Raw genomic sequence first — 21,451 nt, 5'->3', positions numbered from 1 at the left:
AATGACAAAACATATATGACATGGGACAACAATCCAGTGGAGGTTAATCTAGAGGACAGAGCCATAGATTTAGAGCACTTGGAGGCTAAACCTTTTTCCAATGGGACTCATGATGGTGATCATGCAGCAAAGTTGCCACCCCTATCCACCATCATTGTCAACACTAGCAGGTTTCCATATGTAGAAACTTAAACTTCACAGCCACCAACGTTGAATGGGGCCCTTGTAGCTCATGGTCATATTCCACAACCACTTCCACCTACTAATCCTATTTTTCCTAGATCACAAGAAAAAAAAAATGGAAATTTCTCATGGCTACAGGAAACCTTAATAAATAGTAGAATTATTTGTCTTTTTTTGTTTAGAACCTAGTTTCTAGAATTTAAAGTCAATATTCTTTATTGTGGCCTATTTTGTAAACATTATAAGACAATTCAAGTGTGAACTTTGAACTAGCGATTGCATATTACAACTCTTTGGTCGTGAATATGATGCTCTATTTCATTATGTGTTTGATTTTAGCTGTTACAGTTTCATTGATGATAAATGTTATATGTTGAAACTTGAATGTTCATGTTATGATTTATCATTTGTTGAAAATGCCATAAGTTAGCATTGCTAGATGACTGGCGTTATGTGTACTAAACAGTTGATGCTTTAATGATCATTGTTAATATAGTAGAAAATCTATGTTTTCATATTTTTTGCAACTAATTCTACATTCTACAATGCTCTAAAGAAATTTTGAAAATCGGTGCTTTATTCTCCCATTCCTAACAGTGTAGCTAATGAATGTCATCATAACTACTTCCAAACAAAGTTGTCCATCATGTAACTCAAATGGGTAGTGCCTCATGATCCAACTCATCATTTCTAATACTTGCAAAGTGAGAGTTTGTCTCCCATGTCTCATACTATTGCATAGAATTCAAGATTTCTAGCAATTGATTTCAAATTGACCCAACTGCAGTACAATAAATGATGGAATTTTCATTTTGCTATAATTGATGCAAATTCAAAAGTTCCACCTCAACCTTGAGGTTTCCTGGATCTACTTCCTGTGAACTTTCACTCTTGGGGATGAATCTGAAATATAATTTGCAGCAGCATATACCTCACTTTTTTTCAATCAAGTACACAAGGCAGGCAAAGAAAATAAATACCAAATAAGCATACTTCAATGGAACAATGTTTACAGCCCTTAGGGCACATTTCCAAGCATATACAAATCTGAAAATAACTTGTAACAACATATTTAGTACAACCGTAAATCTATCCCTTTAGCTTCTATATGTTTGTTAAATCACTTAACAAAATATGTTTAATGTTTTATCAAATCAACATGGACAATCAGGCACAAGAAACTGCTCAACCATCAAGATAACTTAAGCTGAAAATCAGATCTGAAAGTACACAAAGTTTGAACAGCGGGAACACTTCATATATATGGTAAAGATGAAGTAAATAACAATGGCTAATACAAGTGAGTACAAGTCATGCTCTCCAAACACTAGCTAGGGAAACCATAAGAAAACATCGGCCACCAGTTCCTAACTAGGAACCACTACCGATTAAAGCTGGTCAGTCCACCACAGATCCACAACAAGCTAGCATACACACTGACAAGTTCTCGACAACTTCACTTGAATCACGCTAGTGTACAAGATATTCTCCCTCTATTTTCTTCACATCAAGCACTCCAAGAAGTACAAGGGTTTTGAAATGCCACAAAACCCTAATCGTCTTCTCTCACAATAACTACAAGAACTAGTGATCCCTTTGCTCTTCTAGGGTCCCTCCCAAACCCTGGATTCCCTTGTCTTCTTAGGAAAAACCCTAACCCAAGTCTTATTGTTAAATCACCTCAAGAACCATAGCACTCAAGACAAAAAGAGAAAATCAGATGAAAAAGAAGAATAATGGAAAAAACAAGTTTGCTCTACCTCTCACATCTCTACTACAAGTGTGTAATTGATATGAATGAATGAAAAGATCTTTTATTTATGTGAAATATGAGGGAGGCCAACAATAACAAAGTGGACCATGTCCACACCAAGCAACTTACTAAATAGTAGAGAGATCCACATGTGAAGCACTCTAGCTCTAAGTGAGGCATGTCAAGCTCCAAGGTATCCATGTCAATCAAGCTAGGGTTCCAAGGTGAGTGCTCCACAAGAGGTGTCCAACGCTCAACCACCAAAGACCTCCAATGCTCTAATGCTCCCTCATAAGCCACGTCTACCTCCCTGTAGACTACTCAACCCAAGCATCCTAAAGTCAAGCAAAAGCCTCCCCTGTAGACTACTTAACCCAAGCATCCTCAAGTCAAGCAAAAGCCTCCGCTCAAGCTACCAAGGATACCAATCCTACCTTGGGCTCAATGCCGCCCTCCTAGATGCCCAATGCTCCTCCTCCACGTGGGTCATCCTCCCAAGCAAACAACAACGTTCTCCATGTGTGCATTACATCAATAAAGTCACTAAGCTACATAGTTCTCCAACCTTTGAAGGAAGTGCACCACCTGAGCATCAAGTCAAGGTCTAGTAATCCATGAGTAAGCTATCTCTAATGTGTATGTCAACCACAATACAACCAAGGGTTACCAACACACCATCCACACTATCACATAAAACACCCCTAGTCATGGAGTAAACACTTACAAAGTAATAATAGAAGTCGACAATAAACAGACGAGAACAATATCCCTTCCGCACAACCATGTAGACTTGACAAACATTTACTCAACTCCGTAGTTCTAACAATATTAGAAGCCCAAACAATAAGATATACCACTAGAATCCCTCCAAAAATGGCTGGATCAAACATACCCTTGCCAAGGGTTCATCACCTAGAACCACAGTTGGCATCTTTGTAGCAGATAATAAAGAAAATTGCAACGAAAATATATACCAATTGTTCACTAGTAAAGGTTTCATATTCCTAAACTGCATGCCAGGACTACTACAAATCAACCATAACATCAACCTTCAAGTCAGTAGGGCAACCCCGACTATCTTTTGGCACTTTACCATGTTTTGTACAAAAATTTTGGTCTTTATGTTATGTGAATGATACAGAACTGCTTCATGTCAAAATGTCTTAAACAAAAAACAAGACTTATCGAGCCAACTCAAAATAGTATTATTCGCAGCCTCAAACCAAGATATGTTCAGTATTGCAGTATGCTGCAAGTTGCTTCTTTACTGAACATAGTAATAGATGGCAACAAAACTCATCAGAAATGAATAATTTTCTAAAACTTTATAGTAATAAAAGCATGTTGGTCACTAAATAGCAATTACACTGCATACAGGAAGGAAATAACCTAAATACCGAGGTGATGTGACCTTTAGCTGACCAATTTGATAACCAACTTCCTCCCCAACTTCACACCCACGTGACTCAGCGACCATCTTGGAAATGGAAACTACTGCAAATCGCCGTGGCTGTGTACATAATATTGGCTCCAAACCTTCTTCTAAAAGGATCTGGGGAACTTGAGAGCTTTTTCCTGTGGTCACAACAAAACTCACTGATCAATTGCATTTTCATCCCAAAATTTATTATACATAATGCTACAAGGAATCTTGCAATGAGTAAAACAGAAATGAACCCACAGTAACATATTAATTTCAATTGCAAAGGTGCTCAAAAAACACACTAAATCACCTTACAAACCCTAACAATGGCGACCATTTCTGTTTAAGACTGTGACAAGATTATGGACCTGATATTCATTATTGAAAATTAAGATAATTCAAAGAGGTAATATACTGCTTTGTGTATGTCTCTTTAAGGTTTTCTCATGCATTTTAGGCTTTTAGTGTTAGCATATATTTTATTTACACCGCATCTTTTAGAAAATAATTTAAATCACTGACTTTTGTTTTGATGGTCATAGATACTGAAGCTGAAAGCTTGCACCAGCAGCAAATTACCAAGCTCTTGTCCCAACATGTCAAGACTCAAGAGATGGATCAAAAAAGTCAACATGAATACAAAATGACAAGATGGTTGACAAGCAAAGATCCGAATGGGATGTCATTGCCATTCCCTCATGCAGTTAGTGATACGCTGCCATTAGTTGGTTTTTCAGTGAAAACTAGGAAATGTTTGGCTCAATCAAGTTGTTGCTCAAGCAACCTAAGGGTGTAAATATTTCCATGGTTGAAGAATCCCAGTAGTTGCGCATGCAGTTGAGTACCTGATGATGTTCATTGCTCATAAGAGAGTGTATTGGGTTGATCAGAGAAATTATTTGATCGTCTGATGTATTGTAATTTCTTGTGCTGCAAAATATAAAGAAAGTTAAAAGGGTATTACTGATATACTGAGACACCTGTGTCCCATTGATTGTTGTTGTCTATCCTTAACAGCATAGGCTAGCCAATCATGTTGAATTGTTGAATTTCTGCTACATATGTATGTGTACTTCATTCAACGATTAGTACTAGAGCCACATTCCAAACCAACAAGTAACATCAGAGCTTAAGTGCCTAGTGGGTATGTCTCTAGATGAACTCGATAGGTCAGATCAAAGACTAGACATTGTGTGGGAAACGGCTGATTCAATGTCATAGTCATGGCAACGTAAAGATCAAAGTTGTGGAATGGTTCTGCAGAGAGGATTTTAACAATCAGATTAAAAAATAGAGTTATGTATCTGGTTGAAAGAATTGTGTGGTGATTGCTGAGAATAAAGACCCCAACACAAATGTGGATAATTGGAAGAGAAAAAGTGAGAAAAATAGGCCAATGATCTGTCCAGCACATGAGTTCAAATCAAGAAAGGACGGGAGGCTCTTATAGAGGTGTGTGAGAGAAAGACAGTTGCAAATAGGAATTGTCTGTGTCACCAGAATAATAATGCCAAGATGGTAGGAGTGTCAATAACTGTGCATTTAGAACACCAGCATAAGTGGGTCAAGCAGTCAGTTTCAGTTAGTGTGGAACTGAAAGAAGAAGCAGATCAATATCTTATAGAATAATTTGCTCGGGACATGGGAAATTGTTGTTCTATTGTTGGAGAATATGGGCAACACTTTGTTTCTCAGCAAGTTAATCTGCAGACTATCACAAGAGAAGAGGAGGTAAAAGTTTAAAAATGAACAACTCAAGGGTTATTGTTGTACTTGCAGAATTAGTCCAGTGTTAAGCTGGTGGGATTGACAAATAGCATAAAGGACATTATGAGCTATGGGCATTGGAATCATAGGATCCTTGCTATGTGAAGATTCAATACCTGAATAGAAAGAGAAAGTGAAAAGTGAAACAAAGGCCCAAGCAAATACTAATGGTGATGGTGACTTAGAGAGGTGGCACAATGAGTAAGATGTTTGTCACATCAATATATGGCTTTACAAGCAAGGCCCAAGACTATTGGAGGACCAACACAAGAGCATTTGGTGAGAATATTGGCAGGTGACAAGTGGCATGTACGAATGTATCATAGTACAGACCTTCCTTCTCAGGTGCATCATCCAATGTGAGCAAACAGTTCTATATCACCCTTTCTGCCTCGACGTCATTTTTTGCTTGGTTTCTTTCCCTCAGAGTCTAAACTCTCAACAACTCTACCATTGGGCAAGAAAGGTACCCCTACCTTGCACTTTGCTCCTCACAAGCTCTCGCTTCAAATCCTTCCCTAGGTCGGGCGTGAGGTTTGTTCTCATAGGTGTCTTGGCTTCTTCAAACAATTATTATCTTCCTAGAGCGCCTTCCTGTTTGAATTCTCCCTTCATACACAATGCCATCTCTTCCCGACTATATGGGTACTGCACTAGGTTTTTTGCATATGAAGGCCAAGCCTAGGGTTTCTCCAAAACCCGAGCTTGTACTTGCAAAGGGTCTCCCTAGGGTTTCCTTCAAACCCTAGCATTCTTTTAGGTCTCAGCCATCTTCATCCCTTTTACCCAGCTTGCTTCATCATCAATGTCTACAGGGGTGATCTCAATGACTTTTCTTTAGCCCAGCGCTGATACCATGTTAATTTTTCTTAGGGCTATATTGTTCTTTGTTGTTGATAGTTGCAATTTTAAACTTTTCATCATTTACATATGCATTCACCCCATTACATCATAACATCATTAGAAATTATGTAGAAAGAACAATAACATCAACATTGCAGCGGAGCATAAAGGAACAAAAGAAGAAAAGCATGCACAAAGAGAGACATCGGGATTCCGTCAGAGACCGGGGAAAAACCCCAGGGGGGAAGCTCAGAATTCAATTCTTCTTCTATAAGATATTCATCAATTGTTCAGTTGAGATACAAAGTACATTCATAATAAGATACGTCAGACATATCTAGCCTCCTAGGGCCAATCCAAGTCACTTCACAACTTCGATTGTGAACTGACTTCCGATAACAAAATGAGTCCAAGAAGGGGTATGCCATATCACTACAAGAAACTATATGCATGCATCAACATCATCATAAGATTAAGATTGTTGTCCAAATTCATTGTCATCATATGAGGTCACTACCATATGAATTATATCATATTTAATGTCCCATGTTTCATAGAAGATCATTGCAATATGTATTGTAGAAGATTATTGTCCATTGTATCATAAAATATCTTTGTCCTATGTGAATCAAGATATCTTGTCTCTTATAACATAAACGGAGTCAGAGTATGTATTGATACCATCAACCATCTGTTGATTTGGGGTAACATCGGATGTGCTCTAGCCACGAAAATTGGTGGAGAGGCTTAAGCACATGAGATCTCCAATACCCAGAAAGGGTTTGGGCAGATTCTAAACAATTTGGGAGGTATTAAAATAATTAATATTTTTAATGGAGTCCCTAAGTCTAAACTTAGGGAAAATAAAATATTAAAGTGAATTAATATAAAATTGTGTTAGAATGGTCCAAAAGTCATGGATCAAGCCAGATCTAATCTTAACCGTTGATTAGAGGCTTAATCTCGGTTGTTGATTTGTCAACAAGAAAAGTATAAGAGGAGGCTTGACGGTCACTTGGAGAACACATAGAGTTGATCAAGATTTCAACTTTCTGGGGCTGGGTTTGCTGAGAAAGTTGAGAGAGTGATCAAAGTTGTAGCTGAGAGGCAGTGAATACAGAAGCAGAGAGGCAGAGATAGCACCGGGAGGATCTGCGCAGTAGCCGAAAGAGAGGGACGCAGAAGCAGCCAAGGGTTCACGCAGAGCCATCCAAGGCTCACGCATAGGCAGTCAGGAGCTGCGCAGTGCCTCAGAGGGCCAGCGTGAGTGACACAAAGGGCCAAAGGACTAACGCAGTGCCTCCAGAGGCTGACGTAGGCCAAGCCAAAGTGACGTTGGGCTAACGTTGGGCCAAAAAGAGGCTAACTCAGTCCCTAGAGGCTGACGCTGGGGTTTTGTGGGGCAAATTGGAGCTATGGAGCTGCCAGAGTGTTTATCCAGGGTTTCAGTCGGAATATCTGCTTCCGAGTAGAGAGGTACTATTGCCGAGATTTTTCTCTATTGGGTGAACCGTATTTGGCACCCAGATTGTATTCTGAAACTGCTTAATAAATCAAACCCTCAAATAGTTGCACCAGTTTTCCCACATTGGGTTTTTCTAGGGACATTAGTCCAAAAACAATGGTGTCACTTGTGTGCTTGTTTCTATTTCCTTCAGTTGATGATCTGTAATGTGTTGAGCATGTACTTGTATTTATTTGGAGTATTTACATGGTAAATAACTTGTTAAATAACAAAACAAGTAGGTAGGAATAAATCAGAAAATTGCATGAAGGGTTTCTAACGTGTCAGACTTAGAAATTCCAACACCATCAAGGGTTAAGTATGGTCATGATTCATTGTTGTTAAGAGACGAAGTCAACATGCAGCCACATGAAGCTTAAGAGCAAGAGCGCAGTCTTTTATATATATATATATATATGGACACAGTAATGTAACTGTTGAATTTTCATATTCAGACTATTGTACATGAAAGAGTCATCTTGTAATGTTAACCATAAGAGACAATCCACAGTGCTACGAAGATAAGTACGAAGCATGCATGTAATCATAATTGAGCATAGAGCGATACCAAGATAAGTGCCAACCATGCGGACTGTTGACCATTCTGTGTCAAATATCTTATTGCAATACACATTTTTTCAAAGCATTCCATCATGTTCGAGCAGTCAGTCATCTAGAGATCATTATCATCTTTCAGCAGTTTTATCAAAGTTGTCAATCCAAATTCTATAGCCTTGTGGGCCATCATTGCAAAAATGATTCTAGTATGTTTATAAAGCCATGTAACATACCTAGGTAAACTTAAGAATTTTTAGCAAAGAATTTCACTTTAGGGATTTTTTTAGCCTCAACTAATTATTTATGTTTTTTCTAAACATCAAATAATTAGCATAGTTTTTCTCCCAAGTATACTCCAAAGCTAGAGTGGGGCTCGATAGTGATGTCTTAAGTGAGTCCTAGTGTATAGAATCAATGTATAATGTCATACTAGATCATATCTAAAGTCTTGCAAAATTTGATTAAGTCTAAGTATTTAATTTTAATTATTAAAATTTCCCACTAGTCGGGATTTTAATAATTATTTTGATGTAAATTGTAAAATACAATGTCTATAGAAGTTGATGGGGGTAGAGTACTCATAATTAGAACCTCTACACCTCAAATTTCTATTTAGACAAATTTTGAGGGTTGAAATTATGTCTAATCCCCTCAAATTATTTTTATTTTCTTTTTTCGACAAAAAATGGCTAGATAATTAGCCAGAAATTGATCAAAAAATAAAAATGAGAGAAAATAAAATTCTCTCCAAGTGAAAAATATTAAAAAAGGGAATGTACACTTTCCAAGAAGGGAATATCCACAAATCAAGCAAGCAAAAATTCAAGAAAATATTTTTGGTCCAGAAAAATCAATTTTTTAAGAAAAAATGAATTTATGGTCCTAGTTGGTTAAGTGAATGGGAGTTTTAGGGGAGAAAAAGTCGGAAAAAAAAATGGGACCAAGAAAAATGCCTTCATCAAGGAATTCGAATTTTTTCTCAAGAAATCAAGGGTGGAGATTATTTTGACATGGATCTAGCATTTAATCAGCCAAGATGATGGATGGATGGATGGAGTCACCATCCAAAACGTTGGACGGATCACACATATTACAGAGTGTTATTCCGGAAATCTCTAACAAAGCCATGGTCAAGTCAAATTTGTGCACCTTCATGGACCTAGCCATTTTTCACTTGGAAAAGTCTCGAGAACTCTCATTTTTTCTATGAAAGTAAGCATATGCTCATTGTGCTCTGGCTTTTTGGTCTTGAAGCTCTCTATTTTGGAAATAATAAAAGCAAAGTCTTTGGGGTGAAATATTGTGGCTCTTCTCTTTTGGATATGGTAATGAATTCTTGAGTTTAATTTTCTACTGGTGATTATATTTGCTACTTCATTTGCTTATATAGAATTATTAGTGTATAGCTATCTTACACTATTAATTAGATTTGGAAAATATTTTAGGATTGGATGTGCCTAGTGTGCTTTTGTTTAAGTTGCTAAAATTTCTTTCCAACATAGTTTTCTTATCTAAAGCTAACGAAATATTTCTGAGTTATGTAGAGAACACTTAATTGAATCAGATCTCAAGCGTGAGGGAATGTTTTTGCTTAAGTTAACCAACTCTTGAGTAAAGAAGTAGGATAATCCACTCTATTTCATTTGAAGGATTTATCTAACAAATTTTTTGTAAGGTTTCTGGACCTTAGCTAGAGGAATTTTTTATTAATCTCAAATTCTTTAAATTAGTGAGCTTAATAAGATAAATTCGCTATTTGAAGAGCTAGTTTATATGGTAAATATTTGTAAATAAATCTCTCTCTAACCTTTTGCATCTATGGCTTTATTGTATATATTTGTGTAGTTCCCTTTTCTTTGTTTCTTGCAGGTTTAGAGAGCAAGAGAGCGTAGGGTTTTTAATTTCTTTTGTTCGCAGGTCATTTATTGAAAAGTTTAGAGGGAGCCGAGTAGAAAAGAGGGCTCAGCACTCACCCAGCCTAAACGGCTAGAGTTGGAGGCCTCATGCCATACTTTTTGTGGGTTGTTAAATTTCCAGAACTCATCTTTTTGCCAAGGGTCAGTGTTGTACTAGGAAATTATTCTTAGGAAGGTCATAGGCCCTTCTAGCCTCCAAGATTAAAATTCATTGACATACTTTTAGTTTGGAGGGTTTCAAAAAATAAAAATAAAAAATTGTATATTCTGGCATAGCTCCAGGGATTTTAATCTTGATTTTTTATGGGAGATCTAACTCGTTTCTTTTTTGCAGAAGGGGATACAAATTTCTTGAAGGTCAAACCCTCTCTCTTCATTTTCGGTCTAGGTTATTTAATTCACTGAAAGGATCTTGTGAGCCGCAGGCCTATTAAGGCATTTTCTCCCTGAAGCTAAGAGCCTTATAAAGCTCCTCTTTGACCCATACATCTGACACTTTTTAAATATGAGTACTGGCATCAAATTTAAAAAAATAAAAAATAGGGAAGATCCATTAATTCTATTTTTGCCATTGTTGATTTTTCTAACCTTCGGCTCTTGGCCGCAGGGATTCTCTTAAAAATTTTGCCAAAAGTTCTAGTGTTTAAAGATTGTAATTTTTGCTAAGGCCGCAAGTCTCTTCTGTTATTGATTTCAAATTGTATCTCTTGGGTTTTGCAGGAGTTTCTTCAAGTTTCAAACCTTTGTGTTTGAAGAGATTTTTGCCATACCATTGGAGTGTGGAGGTGACGTTTTAAGTTTTCTGTCCCATAAACCCTAGAGGTCACATCCATTTCAGCCTCAAGGGTTCTCCATCTATTTTAATACTCTGTCTTTTTGAGAAGATCTTTTACTTCAATTTTCTTTGCCAAAAAGCCGCCATCAATTACCTTGACCTATCTAAAAAAAAACTTTGAGCTTTTTCATGTTAGGGCCGCAGATTTGGAAAGTTAAATTTTATAGCATTTAAACATTGACGTTTGGCAGAAATTTCACATTGATTTTTAAAGGTTTTTCATCAGTTTGTTTGGCATAGGTCTCATTGATCTAACTGAATTTTCTTTGCAGAAGCTAAGAACCCTGAGAGACAGCCTTATCTCTGACTTGTGAAAAAAATTGATAAGTTTTGTAAGTGACTTGTCACCAAATTCTGGGCTAGCTGTGAGCTTTTAGGAGGACCGCATACTTTCTGGTCTGAGGCATTTCTTTCTCTTGGCTGAGGGCTCCAGGGGAGTTTCCTTCTCCTATTGCGAAAGTCTTCTTGGAGAGGATTCAAAAAATTAAATTTTTTGAAGAAATTCTGTTAAATTTTTTGAAGAAATTCTGAACCTTAAACTTTGATAAAGCACCACAAAATCTTAATAAAAATTAAGGCATATTTTTTATCCTTTCTAAGCCTAGACCCTTTTTTTCAGCTGGTGTAAGTTGTTTTAAGGCTAATTGTGGTGGTTTTGTAGGACTCTTCCATAAAAATTTCATGCTTACCTTTGCAATAATTCCTCATGTTATTTCTTGTTTGAAGTCGTTTTTTCAGAGGTTTTTGCTGCCCTGGCCAAGAGCAAAGCAAGCTTTTAGTGTCACTCATCTGCTGCTCCTTACTCATTTTCTGTAGCTTTGAAGAGGACCTGTTTCATTAACCAAGGACCCATCTTTTGCTAACAATCATCTGTTTGACAAGCAAACCTGAGCATCTTCCAGGAAGATTTAAGCATAAGATCTCAGTGAAAACACTGTTATATTTCGCCTTGGTACTTCAGTGGATTTTTTGGGTTATAATTGCAGGGATTAAGGCATTTTTTGTATTGCATCATTTATATTTAACCCATGTCTCCTTCTTTGCCAGCGATTCATTATTTATTTGTTTTGAACATTGTTTATTTAGCAGGGCTGAGAGAGGTTATTTAAAAAGGATACATTACCCTATAACATCAAGTCTGAAGCTTATTGTTTTCATCTAGTGTGAGGGCTTCTAGGGCCTGAACTACTTAAACTTTGACATCAGATTGCAAAGGCTCCTAGCCTTGAGACCTAATCAAATTACCCTTGAATAAAATTTAACAATTCAATTAAACTTTGAATCAAACTCTGTTGAAGCTAATTGCAAGAATAGGAGTCCTTTTTTTCTGACCGAGAGCATCTTATTCACTGTTGTAAAGATATTATTTGAGGTCTTGATCTTGTATTCTGAAGGGGTATTCACTACTGAAGTTCTGATTCTCCTTTGTAGCAGAAAATCATCACACTTGTCAACTATTTGACTAAGGAGATACACTTAGGCAGAAAGTTTTTCTCACTGCTATCACTGGTCATCATTTATTGGAAGGCTGAAGGCGCTTGAAATCAAATCTTTGAAGGAAAATTTAGTCATATCGGTTGGCTCCATTTGAAGATTCATTGTATTGTAAAAGTTCACTTTTCTTGGAAGCTCCTTGAAAGAAAAGCCTTTCTCTATTGTCAAAAAGGCTTCTTCCATATTTGTAAGCCTCATTAATAAAAGATCAATTTTTCTCTAGGGAGCTTGGGACTTGGTTCCCTTGGTGCTAAAATTGGCAACTAGGGCCAAATTCCAATTTGGACAGCTCATCTAATGAGGATAATCATTGCATTAAATTCCTCTTCTCTAGAGGATCAAAATCAACCTAAAGATCACCAAATTTGGTTAAGGAAAAATGTGTTTTTGAATTAAAGCCATTCTGTTAATTTTAGGTATGTTCTATGCTAAGAGCAATTTATTTCAATTTTCACAGTTAGCTCAATATCTTTTCCAGATTAGCAATCACGTCAGCGTTAAAGTAAACTGCAGATAGAACAAAATTTATAAACATAAATCGCAGAAGACAAGCCAAGACAAGAGGACACAGGATGTGGCGCTAGCCAGGGACAAACCCCAATGTGGGGAAACCCTTGATCAATTCTTCTTAAATGTTCTTCAATAGTTCAGCAAAGAGAGAGAAAGAGAGATAGTACATTGACAATAGAAGTCAACACTTTGACTTATCTAGGTAAGAGAATAGATCATCTCTAAGAAGATGATACATGAGATCAGTTGAAGACGTGTTGCTTCAACTGATTCTCCAAGGTGACTCCTTCACCTATCATTGCGCTGCATCTCGTCGTCATGCTGCACCTCACCGTACCATGCTGCACCCATCATCACAACGCTGGACCTTATGACCATGTTGTACACATCATACAGCTGCACCTTATGTTGCATTGTTGTCCCAGTGTTTAGCACTGTTGTACCTTGTGCCACTGCAGCACCATGTTGTCACCCATGTGCTTGCTGCACCATTGCTGCTTACCGTACTTGTTGCACCAAGTACCATACTGCTATCCCAATGTGCTTGAAGCACTATGCTTGCTGCACCTTGTTGTTATTGTTGTCCCATGTACCATACTATTGCAGCACCATGAACTTGCTGCACTAAATACTAGTTGTCCCATGTATCTCTGCTGCATAATGTCACAATGTCATTGATCTTTGTGCTGTCCCAACAAGCTGCTGTCCCATCATTGTGTTGTCCAATGAGTTCGTAGCATCATGTACCTTTGCTGCCATGTCACATTGTCATTATTGTCCATGCATCTTTGCAGCACTATGTAGCCTTGTCCATGCATCTTTGCAGCACTATCTAGCCTTGCTGTCCATGCATCTTTGTAGCACCATCTAGAAACAACGTTTAGGGTTGCCTTAAAACAATGTTTAGGGCTTCCTTTAGGACAGCGTTAGGGCTGCCTTAGAACAACATTTAGGGTTGCCTTTAGGACAGAGTTAGGGCTGCCTTAGAAAAACGTTTAGGGATGCCTTTAGGACAGCATTTAGGGCTGCTAAATAAAGTTTGATGTAAAATAAAGGTGAAAATTGAAGTATTTTATTTATGGCCAACATTGATTTTTAAAGTAACATTATTAATTTGTTTTTAAAGTAACGTTAAGCACAACATCTCTCACATATACATACATTAGCCAACACATATATATATTTTTAAATTTTTTCAATGTAACGTTAGGTGACAAAATTTCCCTCATGTATTAGGTTGTAGAGCACCTCTCGGTGCAATAAAGTGGAGCATCCTAATTATCCTCAACAAGGGGCATTTCATTAAGGTTTTGAATATTCTGAATTAACACAACCACATAATTAAAGGTGGTTGATATACAACGATTAGCCTCATTTTCCACCTTTCTAAACTAATGGAGTTTACTGGTATAACCTCATTTAATTATGTTGTTATGCTAGTATAATATCATATCGTATATTTATTTCAGAGTTTCATTTTATGGAAGCTACAGGCCAGCAAAATCAAGGTGGGTTTTTGCACCATTTCATTTCCATGTACATAGATTTGGTGTGAGAATCATCCAAAACCAAGTGACAAGAAACTACACTAGTATTGTTATCTGGAATTACAATCAATAAGAAGCAATGATACTTTGTCAGGAAAGAACCTTACCAAACAACCCCTACCATCTGCTAGGTGAAATTTGATGAGACACAGAGCATTAGAACCTCTATTTTTAAAAACAGTCGTTTTGAAACTGACTCGGCCGAGTTGGTCCGAGTTATTGGGCTACCGGGTCGACTCGGCCTTTGAACTGGACCGGCCAGCCGGGTTGTTACCGAGCCGACCGAGTTGGCTAATGACTCGGCCAGTTCAGTAACAACCCAGCCGGCTGAGTAACAACCCGGTCGGCTCGATAACAACGGCCGGTCAAGTCACTTCAGCGCAACTTTTTTTTTAAATTTGTTTTTTAGGGACCCCAAAGCCCAATGTAATCTGCCTTTGGGTTCTTTGGGGTCCATTCCCCTCTCCTAAACCCTATAAAACCCACCCAACCCCTCTCATTTCCTCATAGCCATCTCATTGCATTTGAGTGAAAATTTGAGTGAGAGTTTGTGAGGAGTTGTGGAGTTTGTTTTTGGAGCAACAATGAGGAGTCTTAGGCAAGTATTGTAGCAGGAGTGAGGAGCTTTTTGGGCAGCCATTGGAGCAACATTGAGTTGGTTTACTGGAGCAACCTTAAGGAGGCAGTTTGTACCTAGAGGTATTTTTTTTCACTTGTAAAAAATTGTTTTTGCTTATTTATTTTTTTGTGCAGATCTGGAAATTGAAAAGAGTGTTTTTTGTGAAAGAAATGAACATTGAAGCAATGCTATTTTTTTTGTTTTCATTTTCAGAATTTTTCCTTCGATTTCCAAGTGAAAAAATGGCACCTAGAGTGAAATATGTTGCTTGGGCATATGTTGAAATGGTTGATAGTCAAATGCATTGCAAATTTTGCCATAGAAAAATTAAGGAGGGTGTTGGGGACATTAATAGGCTAAAACTACACTTGGCAAGGATTAGAGGCCAAATTACTCCACGTGAATCACCAGAAATTGGGGAGATTAGGAAGGATTTGTTCGCCAACTTTGAGAAGTTTAAAGAACAAAAGGCTAGGCAGAAAATTAGAGGCTAAAATTGGGAGGAAGAGGAGTATACAACAAATGATGGCTACCAACCCCCATTTTGATTTTGAGGGTTCTTCTTCTATCCCTTGTACTGATGCATCCAACCCCTTCCGATACGTTCCTCTCTCTTTGGAGTCTATTCAAGAAAAGGGTAAGGGTCAAATGAAAAAGAAGGGTGATATGAATATCAAAAGTTATTTCACTGTCACACCCTCCTCTCCATCACATGCACATGGTCCTCAAGCTAGTAGAACTTTGCAGCCCACTTTAGATGACCACTGGAAGAAAGAATTGAGGGAGACTGCTTGCAATTACATATGTAGATGGTGGTATGATGCTGATATCCCCTTCAATGCTTCCCGTTCACCATATTATGAGCCTATGTTTGATGCCATACATGCTGCTGGAAAAGGCTTCAAAGGCCCTACTATGCATGAGATAAGGAGGTATCGTTTGCAGAAAGAAATTGCCTCCATTAATGAGTATTTGAAAGATTTCAAGGACTCATGGGCAAGAACAAGATGTACCATCATGTCAGATGGATGGATTGATCAAAGGAACCGTACCATCATAAACTTTCTTATCTTCTGCCCACAGGGAACCATGTTTCTAAAATCAGTTGATGCATCTGATAAGGTAAAAGATGGACAATTGTTGTTTCAGCTATTGGATAAGGTTGTTGAGGATGTGGGGGTGGCTAATGTTGTTCAAGTCATCACAGATAATGCCTCTAACTATGTTCTTGCTGGTAAACTATTAGAGGAAAAACACAAAACCATATTTTGGACCCCATGTGTTGCACATTGCATAGACCTCATGCTTGAGGATATTGGCAAATTAGATTGGGTCAAAAACACTGTAGATCATGCCAAAGCATAACAAAATTTATCTACAATCATTCGTGGATTTTCAGCCTTATGAGAAGACACACAGGGGGCAGGGCTATTATGAGGCCTGCCATCACTAGATTTGCTACTCATTTTTCGACATTGCAATCTATGCTTTCACAACATAGAAACTTGCAAAAGATATTTTCCAATGATGAATGGAATCAAAGCCAGTGGTCTCACAAACAGGATGGCAGAGAATTGAAAAAGAAAGTTAATGAAGAAATATTTTGGAGAAAGGCAGCAGGGATTGTGAAGGTTGTTGAGCCACTGGTTAAGGTGTTGCGGTTGGTGGATGGAGAAATATTGGCTATGGGCTTCATTTATGAGGCTATGGATCAAGCAAAGGAGCAAATAAAGAGGGCATACAAGGATAAAGAGGCTAATTATGGGCCCATTTGGGCAATCATTGATGAAAGATGGAATAATCAACTCCATCACCCTATACATGCAGCTCAGTATTTTTTGAACCCACAGTATCATTACAAAGCTTTGGCGGCAAGAGCTTTGAGGGGGGAGGTTAGAGATGGATTGATTGACTACATTGATCGCATGATCCCATTAGAGTGTAATCAGCTGGAGATACACCGACAGGTCACAACCTTCAACAAAGCCACAGGTACCGTTGGGAAGAACCTAGCAAAGATTGCAAGGGAGGCAAATGAGTCAGGTAAACAAAAATTTCAATTTTCAAATTCTTAATACTTATTTTGTTAAATCGTTTATAATTTGAAAGTTGGATATAATTTGTAATTTTGTTGAGCTAACTCATTACACCCCTATGTTTTTTGCAGCACAGTGCTGGGAGGCTTTTGGTAGCCAATGTCCTGAATTGCAGAAGTTTGCAATTCGTATTTTGAGTCAAACTTGCAGTGCTACTGGGTATGAGCGCAATTGGTCTGTCTTTGAGAGGATTCACACGAAGAAGAGAAACCGTTTGGATCAAAAACAATTAAATGATCTAGTCTATGTCCAATACAACCTTCGGCTCAGACACAACAAATTGCTAAACAAAAGACCTGATTCAGATCCCATTTTGTTGGAAGATATTGATCCAACATCAGATTGGGTAGTGGAGAGTCATCTAACAGAGTTTGATTCTGATGAGGATCTTGATTATGATTTACAGACGGTGGCATCACTTGAACATAATGTTCAGTTGAATGCAGATCCACTCATACCAACCTCAGGGCCAGCGCCAAGTCCTCCAATTGCAGGGGCTTCCTCTGCTCAACCATGACGGAAGCGCATATCTCGTCTATCTCAGCAGCCAGCAGCTGCACAACCTGCTAGTGCTACCACTTCTACAGTTGCAGTTGGAGATGATGATGAGGAGGAGCCATGGGCTTCCCTGTTTGACTCTGATTCAGAGGTTGAGCCAGATGATGTTGGCTCCTCTAGCAGTAGCCAGTAGTACTGGACCCTGGTCACAATTTACTTTTGTTGTAGAGGCCATTTCTAGCCTCCTTGGTTATGTGTTTTTGTTTTGATCTCTATATCATCATCATGTATGTATTGGACAGTGCATTGGGTGCCATTTCGATACAATGGATATATTCATGAGCCTACTTTGATCATATGTTGTCTTCTATCTACGTTCTAAAGCTTTGTGTTTGGAAACATGAATGAAAAATCTTTAAAATTATGTTTTTTTAAATCAAAAAATAGATATTTAATGTATTTTTTACAACAACCGAGTCATTGAAATCGAACCGGCCGAGTCGATACCGAGTCAAAGTCGAAGTTGGAGTCAACCCTCGGCCAAGTCGGAGTTTTAAAACATAATTTAGAACTAACAAGAAATGCATTTGACTCTATAAAACTCACCCTTACAACTTTATCTGATGCAAATGACAACAAGAATTTATATTCATATGTCGGTGTGTTAGTTACACAATGGTATCCATTCACATGATATGACTTTTCTTTCTCGTCAACTTTTATGCTCTTTCTATCACTAGCTATGTGGATCTTCATTTTCACAATGTCGTGTTGCAACTTTTTCAATACCTGAAATGTTGGATTGCAGCCTTGTCGCACTTTGTTCTTGCAAAATTGTGTTGCAGGTCTTTATTTCTTATGGAATTGCATCATGGCTCTTTGTTCCCTTTAGACTTTCACAGCTTTGATAGCTAGAAAATTCTAGCAAGTTACTTCAACTTCAACGCTGTTACATATCTGCTGCAGTAGACCCATGTAGTGTGCACCTTGTTACATCTTGCATATTTTGCTGGCCTGATCAACAGTGGTATTAAATCTACACAATACCGGTGAAGGTCACAAACTGATATAATTTGAATCCAACAGTGGCAGAGAGCTCATTGCTTCCTTAGGATGACATATATGTTTATGCAAGTTGCATTAGCCCCTCCATCTTACTCGTGACAATCTACTAGTTTTTTCATTAGCAAAAAAATGATGTCTCGTTTTTCCTATTTCCTCCATCTCTGTTAGTTAAAATACAATTCGACCACATGACAATTCTAATAGCACTGACTGGCCAATAACATCAAACAAATCTCAAAGTTGACATCACAGGAATAGAATGTGTCATGATCGAGGAGCACTAGCTCCTTTGAAGTGCTACTCATGACCTTGGTCCTGACTAGATACATTTTTTGTCTACTCAATGCCGATTGACTGGTTGAACCAGTGGAACACAGAATTCTTTAGCCTGTTCTTCGCTTGAGCAGGTAGCAGTTTAAAATGGATTATATTTTAGGGAAATATTCTGGGGATATCCAACAAACATCGACATCTTATTGACTTTAATTACGTTTAACGCATTGAGATTGGTTTATACCAAAAATGCGTCACAGACTGCTTCAAGAATTTGGAGGATTGGAGAGAGGCCAAAACATTATTATATGTCAATCAACATGCTCCATTTTTCTGTATATAAAGTATACTAGGAATTAAATGTGTCTCTTTATTCATTGAAAACCGAGGTGACTTGCAATAATATGGTAAATGATTAAGTTCCACTATACAACCCTAGACATGAAACCCTCATACCCATAGACAAAAAAATACAAGAGTATCAAATTCGCCATTTAAGATGAGCTCTGGAACTTACAACTCTATACAAATTTAAGATAGTTTATCCACTGAACAGGTGCCTAGGTTGCAATTGGACTAATGAAATTAACTATAGTCGAGTAGACACTTCGTTCTATTTAATAATACAACCCTAGACATGATAACCTCATACTCGTGGACAAAAAAATATAAAAGAGTATCAAATTCGCCATTTAAGATAAGCTCTGGAACTTCCAAATCCATAGCAAATTTAAGATGTTTTATCGACTGAACAGGTGCCTAGGTTGCAATTGGACTAATGAAGTTACTCTAGTCGAGTAGACACTTTGTTCTATTTAATAAGCATATGATGAATGCAGTTGGTGCACTACATATATAATTTAGCAACAAGTATTAGAAATGGTAGTAAGAAAAGAGATGAAGTTAAGGTTACCTGAACCAGTATCAGCCACAATGAGAGTGACTCTGTTCATATTCACTTTGCTTACGATGGTATCCTTCCGTATTCTCACCGGCAAACAATTGAAGCAAGAATCCATTGAAGATCCTCTCCTCCTGCTGCTGCCCTCGCCACCGCTACTAGAGTCGAACATGGTGGCTGCGGCAGCGGCGTCTGCTGCTTCTCTGCTACAGCTGTTTGCTCAGCGAATGCAAAATGAATAATTATGTACCCAGGGTGACGGGCCCGAGTAGTTCCCGAGCCCCTTTTATAAACCTAGCTAATTTATATCACCTCATTGGTTCCCCTCCACTTTACTATAGCATTTCGTATGATGAAAGCAAACCTCTGCGGGACCTAACTAATGTTTGGCACATCATCATTGCCTAATTGTTTACGCAATTACATATCCTTCCACCTTTTTCGATTGCTTCGTAAATTAGAAAAGGACATACTTCCCTTTTTACCCTTGCTTTAAAAATATGATTTCTTCATATGTGAGCTCCTTCCCGCTAACATAATAGTAGGACATATGAGATTTGGTCCTGTTATAATGTTTTCGGTAGGCATTGGTTTGTGAGTTGAGATTTGGTCGTGTTATAATGTTTTTGGTAGGCATTGGTTTGTGAGTTGATGGCACTCACTCAAGTGTTATGGTAGGCATTGGTTTGTGAGTTATTGGCATTCACTTAAGGGTTATAGTAGTAGTTAGTTGATTTTGAAACTAGGTCTTGCTCAAGTAATCTCAACAAGTTACGAAGTTTTTTGGATTTAAAAAAAAAAAACATAATAGTGGATTTGCGAGAGTTGAGTTATGGTACCAATTTACACCAAGTGTGGTTAAGGTTTTCAATATTACCAACTACCATATATGCCCCGAAGAGATTTAGCGAGGATGCAAGAATAATTGCTTATGTAGAATTTACCAGTGTTGAGAAGCTTGATTTTCTACCTCATCAAAGGATTTTGGAAAATAGTGTATGTAGAGGTTTCCCTTTCACTTTTGTAGGTTCATAATTGAAAGGAGATCCCAAGGTAGGCACCTCTAAGTGAACCCCTCACCTTTGTTGTCCTCCATGATACCAACCTTAAAGGATGTCATTAACCCTCCCATCTCCCAAGCTTTCTAAAAGAGAGAAATACTACGACACTATGCAAGCTCTGGAACAAGTGTTGGCTTCAAGTGTGGGCATTCTCATGGATTTAAAGTCAAGAAGGCCACAGTAACACCTATAATCAAGATCAATTCAGGTCGAAATGAAGATTAATGAACTTTGCCCCTCAACAAATGCACTCATGGAGTGGATGAAAAAGTGTTCGGACAAGGAACCCAAGGTCACATTCCTTGAAAATGGGATTTTTGGTTATTTTCTCCAACAAAGATAAGAAGAAGAAGATTTTAAAAGAGGGCTCTAGCTCTAGGAAAGAGTGGGCCTTTTCTTTACCTTTAAGATGCTTGATTTCCGAGAGCAACCTCAATATCTTCAACCTTGGTACAAGTAAGACTTCCTAACTTCCATAAGAACTTTTGAGAGGATAAAGCACTTGCCTAAGTTGGGAAACTCCCTAGCAAGTTCATTTGTTATGATAGTAGCAAAGACATCGAAGGATTGTTTTCTTTCACTAGAATCTACATAAAGATAAACCT

General features: G+C 37.9%; 1 protein-coding gene across 2 annotated transcripts in view; it reads right to left on the bottom strand.

Annotated features, from left to right (window-relative positions):
* The window catches only part of LOC149239681 (zinc finger (CCCH type) helicase family protein), a 319,676-nt gene extending 299,497 nt beyond the window's left edge, over positions 1 to 20,179 (bottom strand). For both annotated transcript variants that reach the window (XM_089373483.1, XM_089373484.1), the window contains exons 1-2: positions 19,798 to 20,179; positions 3,334 to 3,511 (exon numbers count right to left, since the gene is read on the bottom strand). In XM_089373483.1, the coding sequence (XP_089229609.1) occupies positions 3,334 to 3,511; positions 19,798 to 19,957 (338 nt within the window). In that variant the 5' untranslated portion in view covers positions 19,958 to 20,179. The remainder of the gene's footprint in view (positions 1 to 3,333; positions 3,512 to 19,797) is intronic.
* Between the last annotated feature and the right edge of the window lie 1,272 nt (positions 20,180 to 21,451).

This window comes from Pinus tabuliformis, chromosome 8 (genome assembly GCF_031772625.1).
Source record: "Pinus tabuliformis cultivar Carrire ecotype Pingquan chromosome 8, CPIR1, whole genome shotgun sequence".
In the NCBI taxonomy this organism is placed as follows: Eukaryota; Viridiplantae; Streptophyta; class Pinopsida; order Pinales; family Pinaceae; genus Pinus; species Pinus tabuliformis.
Note: the sequence above shows the minus strand (reverse complement) of the source record. Positions and strands in the feature narration are given on the sequence as shown.